At 33.7% G+C, this 7,323-nt stretch overlaps 1 protein-coding gene across 2 annotated transcripts; it reads right to left on the bottom strand.

Annotated features, from left to right (window-relative positions):
- Window positions 1-2,368: 2,368 nt before the first annotated feature.
- LOC110784052 (uncharacterized) lies at window positions 2,369-6,922 on the bottom strand. 2 transcript variants are annotated; one of them, XM_056843950.1, is made up of 3 exons: window positions 6,672-6,922; window positions 5,736-6,193; window positions 2,369-3,079 (listed from the first exon to the last, which is right to left on the bottom strand). In XM_056843950.1, exons 2-3 carry the CDS (start codon window positions 6,190-6,192, stop codon window positions 2,976-2,978), a joined length of 561 nt encoding a protein of 186 aa, XP_056699928.1. In that variant the 5' UTR covers window position 6,193; window positions 6,672-6,922; the 3' UTR covers window positions 2,369-2,975. The 2 variants fall into 2 exon arrangements, with proteins under 2 accessions (XP_056699928.1, XP_021844148.1); XM_021988456.2 differs by having other exon boundaries at window positions 2,369-3,082.
- Window positions 6,923-7,323: the final 401 nt, after the last annotated feature.

A 7,323-nucleotide genomic window follows, 5' to 3' on the forward strand; every position in this document is an offset into this window, starting at 1 on the left:
TTAGTTGTATTATTTGATGTTTGTAAATTGTAACCACATGGGGCATTTGATGTTTGTAAATTGTAATCACATGGGCAAGTTTGTATTTTTTTTGTGTGCAAATCCATATGATGCAATGATGTTATATTGGAATAGAGAAAGTATATTAATTTAGTTTTGAAGTTGTTTATCAGATGCTCTATACTATACGGATGTGCAACCTATGCTCACACCTAATTTTCTGGTCAAGTCTATTATTAACAACTACATTTGTCCCGCAAAAGTTAATGATCCTAAAAAGGATGAGTTCTATTAACCTAACTTCACTTATTTTTCTTGAACTTATATGAACAATTTTGATATAAAATTGAAAACAAGCTGATTAAACGGAGCAGAAATCACATTAAAAAAAAAAAAAGTATACACAAAAGGTTCGATATACTACAATTATACTCCGTAACTTTGTTCAAAAGAAGCTTTGACTCCGTACTTATTTAATTCTTATATATTTATGACGAGTAGGTTTAAATCTTTGTAATTGTCGTATAATTAATTTGTAATAAATGAATTTTACTACGCATTATAAAGAAGGCAAACAGAAATAGAGGGATTAAAAACGAGTACTGAGTGTAGAATTGGAAGCTACTGATAGAATGGTAGACAGGAAGTGGGAACTGAGGAAGGCCGAAAGAGTTGCATGGGCTCGACCATCAATGTCGTCCGAAGCTGATCCTCGTCGCACCACGTAACGCCACTATTATTCCTTTCCAGTGTCCCTATGTTAGTTACGTTTGTTGACCCACAGTCCCGCTGATTATATTCTTTGTCCTTGGATTCTCAATTACTCAAAGGTCGACATAAAATGACACCACAAATTTTGTTTACCTGTACAATAATTATTTTAACAAAAGGTCTTGTATGCACAAGTTGTACAATAAATTTATTATACACCAATATAACTTTTACCCAGTTTTCTATAATTTTTACCCAATTTTCTCTAACTTTTACACTATTAAAAAATAAGTTGATAGATAATCATTTAAAAGGGCTAAATGATAAATTTAATACATTATTAGTGATTTTGAAGAAATACTTTTAATTAAAATGAAAAATTTTATTAGTAAAAAATAGATAACTTTTACGTATATAAGGGTAACTTTTATGCATTTTACGTTAACTTTAACTTCGGTGTACAATATTTATCGTACACCCATTGTAAATAAGAATTTGTGTTACCTCATACTCAAATAATTATTTAACCAATAGTCCGGAGGTGCTTATTAAATATTGTCTTTTAAAAATACATTACTTTTACATTTGCTACTCTCTCTTTTTGTTCTTTACGTTTTCCTTTTTGTGTGTGTCAAAATATTCTTTACATTTCCTTTTATATTATCACATAAATGATTTAATATTCTACAAAAATTTGTGTCCAATTATTATTTTAACCAATTAAATCCATTTGGTCATTTAATCTATCACATTTTCCCATATGAACATTAACTTTTTCTCATTTTTTCAATATCATAATTTTGATAAGAGTGAAAACATTATAAATAAACGTAATTTTCATTGTTTACATAAAAAACTTAGAAGATTTTCAATGCACATTTATTAGTCGTTAAAACGCGTGCAAAATACCAAATGTAAAAAACAAAAAAAGACGGAGGGAGTAACTATCTACTCCGTATCATATTTTATTATTTATCTCTTTTTTTTCTTTAATTCACACTCAAATTATATTGAATGAATTATGTTTCTACATTACAAACAAACATTTTATAATGTCTAATGCACTAATTAAAGGATGACTAAAAATAATTTAACTAAACAAACAATGTAATACGTTGTTGCAAATTAGTAAATTAACTTCTTCCGTTTACTTCTCCTTAAACTTCTCTTCTCCTTTCTCATGATTTTCTTTTACTCAAATTAGAGAAGTTTATAACCACCAAATATCCCACAATTCTCCACCTCGTTCATAATTTTGAAACCATCCAAATTTTGAACGAACAAATTGCAGTATTCGTATCCGGTTGCACCATTTTGACAATGATTGCCTACGTACCCTCGACCGGGATCAAACTAATCTTATTTCCTTTTATCTTTCCATGTAATGCCTAACATGGGACAATATTTAGCAATTCCAAACAATGTTTGATAAAATAATACTCCCCCCGTCTCTTTTTATTTTTGACGTTTTACTTTTTTTCACGCGTTTTAATGCATAATAAAGATTCTTCTCTTTTTCTTTTTAAATGCTTTGGATTCCATAATTATTCCTATTTTCATTTTCTCCAAAATCTGACATTTATTGTCACTTTGGATATAGTGCAGACAGCTTTTATTTTTCATTAAAAAAAATAAACCTAAATAAACCCTTAATCCACTAACCAATACAACAGCCAATAACATTGTTTTATTTATCAAATGAACCAATTAGGAAAAAGCACACATATTGCTTAATTGACATAATGTGACTGTTGGTTGCATCCTCAAGTATAAAAATAACCAACGTAAATGGAGTATTCAAGTACTGCCAAAAAAAAAAAAAAAACTCTAATCCACAATATCTCGTAAGTGTGTCAACTTATAGAACAAATATACAGTAAAAAAAAATTAAGTGGAGCGTCATCGCCTGCGTTATTTTGCTTCAAACATGGATGGTGGATGGTTCATTGCCATTGAATATGATGATGAAGACATTGGAGATATATTGGTTCGGGACATAATTCCAGATCAACAAGGTAACATTCGAGCACAAATCGACCTGAACACCGAACCAGTTGAAGCACAAATCGACCTGAACACCGAACCAGTTGAAGCACAAACACATTACCAACTGAAGCACATATTGATCTGAATACAGAGCCAATTGAAACAGACCAAGATCTTTGGGGTTTATGGCAACCAGAAGAGGAAGATGGAGCAACAAATGCAACAACAAATGTAACAACAAATGCAACAACAAATGCAGCAGGCCCACAAGGCAGTCATCATAAGCAACGCAGGCTCAGCAATCCGGAACGGGTCAAGATACTCATTTGGCTCTTGGACAGGAAAGATGCAGGTAAGCTCAAAACAGGGTCTATTAATCTTGCTGCTGAAACATTTAATACAACAAGACAAACAATTAGTGCACTGTGGAATAGGGCATTGAGGCAGAAACGATCTGGGAAAGGTTATGCACTTCATAACTTATTACATAAATGTGGTAGGAAAAGAATTCAAGCACCATTAGACAGAATTAAATCCCTGGAAATGGGTAAAAGAACATGCATTAGAGATCTAGAAGAAATGCTTGATATACATAGGTCAACAATTTGGAGGATGATAAAGAGAGGGGACATAAAACCACACACAAATCCATTACACCCTGGCTCGAGTGAGGAAACTAAAATCAGGAGGCTTGAGTGGGTGCTTCATTTGCTTGAGGGTAAAATACCCATAACAAAAACACTTTACTATCCGATGTTTAATTTTGTGCATTTGGATGAGAAGTGGTTCTTGCTAACTAAAAAATCACAGAGATATTATCTAGCTAAGGGAGAGCAACCACATTATAGAGCAGCACCAACAAGCAAAGATGTGCCAAAAGTAATGTTCACAACAGTTGTGGCGAGGCCAGTTTAGAACAATGCAGGGGAATGCATATTCGATGGGAAAATAGGTACATTTCCATTCACATACAAGGAGGTAGCAAAAAGATCATCCAAGTATAGGGAAAAGGGGACAGTGCTCACAAAAGTTGTGGGGTCAATCAACGAAAATGTAACACGTGATTTGTTGATTCATCAAATAATTCCAGCAATAAAGGCAAAGTGGCCACCTAATGGGACAAAAACCATATACATACAACAAGATAATGCAAGGGCTCACATAACATATGATGATCCAGAATGGCAGAAGCATAAACATCAAGACGGGTTCACATTTATTCTATATCAGCAACCACCAAACAGCCCGTATTTGAACATTTTGGACCTTGGATTTTTCCAGAGTATTCAGTCGTTGATGCACAAGAAGATATATGCCAAAGGATGTTGACATGTTACTAAAAGCAGTTGATGATGCATTTAATGAGTTAGACCACAAAACTCTAGGCAATGTTTGGCAGTCTTACCAATATGTTATGAATGAAATTCTAAAGGTAAAGGGCTCAAACTGCTATGTATTGCCTCATGTTAACAAAGAAAGGTTGGAAAGAGAAGGTAATCTCAGAACTCGAGTGGAGGCTCCTAGTTGGGCAGTTAGAGAATGTTGGGATTACGTTCACGCATATTATGATCAACTAAATGGGAATGCAACAACTCAAGAAGAAAATGCACAGAGGACAATTGAAATTCAAGTGAGGCAGAATTTATCGTACCAATTCCATTTGGAGAGGGTACATCTAATGAAAATAGGAATATGTAGTGAAAGTCTTGTTTTTAAGTGAAAGGGTGATAGAAATGTAAGTTTTTTGTGTGAAAAATGTGATGGCAGTGTTAGTGTTTGAGTGAAAATGTAACTGAAATGTTAGTTTTTGAGTGAAAAATGTAATCGAAATGCTAGTTTTAGAATGCAAATTTGTAATGGAAATGCTAGTTTTGAAATGGAAAATTGTAATGGGAGTGCTAGTTTTTGAGTGGATATGTAATGAAAATTGAAGTTGAAAGAGTAATTTTCAGAAAAAAGAAACTTACAATCGATTAAAACAGAAATAAATGACTTAAAATCTTAGTTGTCCCCATACATCACCAAATTCAATTCCTACCCAAACATATCATACTCAGAAAAAGCCTCAAATCAGTTTAAAACCGGTGGCTTAATGGCACGACATGAACAGGGGCATTAAAATAAAATTTTCAGTGTAGAGAATTTCATCATCGATAAACAAAACATAAAGAAGTGACTTAAAATCTCAGTTTTCCCCATACATCACCAAATTAAATTCCTACCCAAACATATCATACTCAGAAAAAGCCTCAAATCAGTTTAAAACCGGTGGCTTAATAGCACGACATGAAAAGGGGCATTAAAATTAAATTTTCAGTGTCGAGAATTTCATCGTCGATAAAAAGAACAGAAAGAAGTGACTTAAAATCTCAGTTGTCCCCATACATCACCAAATTAAATTCCTACCCAAACATATCATACTCAGAAAAAGCCTCAAATCAGTTTAAAACCGGTGGCTTAATGGCACGACATGAACAGGGACATTGAAATTAAATTTTCAGAGTAGAGAATTTCATCATCGATAAAAAACAGAAAGAAGTGACTTAAAATCTCAGTTGTCCCCATACATCACCAAATTCAATTCATATTCAAGCCTGTCATACTTAGAAAGAGCCTCAATAGACACCAACAATTAATCCCAACATATAAATGTAATACACAGGGGCCAATCAACAATACGCAACGGATATCTATCCAACAATCCGACAATCCAACAAGTATACAGGGGATACATATCCAACAATCCAACAATCCAACAACTATATAGGGGACAATCAACAACACACAGGGGGGATATCTATCCAGCAATCCAACAAGTATACAGGGGACATGTAACCAATAAAAGCAAATCAAAATAAGCAAACATCAAAGTCTGACATGCTATTTTACTCATAATTCCATCACATTCAAAATAATAATAATATCCATAAATTCGAATACTACTCATAATAACCAACATTAATCCAACATTAATCCATAATCATTGACCAATTTTTTGTTTCAATTCAACAAAACAAAGTTAGTTAAGGGGACTCAACTCTGTGATTGACAACCATCACTAGTATGTCCATCGACACCAGCACCCGTAGAACCATCATCACCAAGCTCATCACAATCGTAGGCATCACCAGCATCAGGACCACGAGGAGCAGGAGAAGGAGACTTAGGAGGAGGAGCAGGAGTAGGGGACTTCGGAGGGGACTTCAGAGGAGACTTCAGAGGGGACTTTAGAGGTTGATTGACAACTTCATCATACCCCTTTACGGAGTCGGAACGGGTCTTTGAATCAGAAGTTGTTTCATATTCATCATTCCAATAATGCCAAGGTGTTTTACGTGCACGCCACCTTTTAGCCTCGTTGCTATAGGAGTGATTCCCGTTGCAAGTTTTTGGAATATCACAGTATGGATCCGAGCACTCATACGATTCAGATTGAGATGGGGACTTTCCGTCACCACTATCAACAAATACAACATCAGGATCGAGATTATCCATCCTAGAAAACAAAATAAAAAATCAAAACTAAATCTAATCATAAATTAACAAACTTTGACCCCCCTGATAGATCACTTTGAAACCAATGAATTTACAAGGAAAAAGACAACGAATTTAGTGGAATTTATGTTTAATAGTGGAGTTGCATGTTTAATCCCCCAACTTAGAAATCCCACAAAAATTTGTAACCTCTGCCAATCCCCCATACAAAGCCCCCAGCTTACAAATCCCTCCAAAATGAAACCTCAGCCACGTACATACGGGTAAATCATTAGAGAAAAAAAATAAACATGTGGCTTCAAAAAATCATTAATTTTACAATAATTAATCACTCATAAAAAACCCAAAATTATGAACACGATTATACCTAAGAAACTTCTGAAAAGTCTTGCGGAAATGAACTCACATATGATTTTTGACACGGAAAACGAAATTATTCGCAAAACAAAAATAAAGAACATAAACATAAAAAAAATTACCCAGATTTGATAATTTGAGAGGAGAGAGAAGTTGAATGTAGAGATAGAAAGTTAAAATTTCTCAAAATTGCTTGAGGGCTTTTGATCGGGATGATGTTTAGTCCAGGAAACTACAGATATTTCTCAAAAACTCTTAAAGAAAAACTCAGATTTTGAAGAGAGAGAGGGGGGAGTTCTTGTTCTTCGATGTTTACAAGACAGGAAGAGATGAAGGAAGAGATGAATGTGAGGAGAGAGAGGATGATTATGTGACTGTGTGTAATTATAGGTCAGTTGGTCAAAGAAACCAACGGCAGAAGTTGGAAATGGTAAACAAATTCAATGTGTTGAAAATATTTGACCAATGAAAAACAAAAGCTGGCCCAAAAAATAATACAATAACAGTTTTATATAAGGAAATATTCTCTTATGTAAAAAACATTTTGAAATGCCTAAAAAGGAATACGTCAAAAACAAAAAGAGACGGAGGGAGTATTATTGATGGGGAAAATATAATATGTTGTCTTGTTATACGTGGGCATACACCTATATTTATAATACAAACTAGATCTCCTACTATTCATAAGTTTCCTAATTCATATAGACTTCTATCTTATATCATATAGCCTAGTTATAACATAACTCTACTATATTCGATATTCTATCATATAGG

The sequence above is a fragment of the Spinacia oleracea genome, chromosome 4, assembly GCF_020520425.1.
Source record: "Spinacia oleracea cultivar Varoflay chromosome 4, BTI_SOV_V1, whole genome shotgun sequence".
NCBI classification, from domain to species: domain Eukaryota; kingdom Viridiplantae; phylum Streptophyta; class Magnoliopsida; order Caryophyllales; family Amaranthaceae; genus Spinacia; species Spinacia oleracea.

What these genes read in the sequence shown, in the direction of transcription:
- LOC110784052 (XM_021988456.2), bottom strand. Translation starts at nt 6,192, where the DNA reads ATGGATAATCTCGATCCTGATGTTGTATTTGTTGATAGTGGTGACGGA. An exon ending in TGATGGTTGTCAATCACAGA is followed by an intron (nt 3,083 to 5,735) that starts GTTGAGTCCCCT and finishes TAAATGTTTCAG; the next exon opens with CAGCAAGATTAATAGACCCT.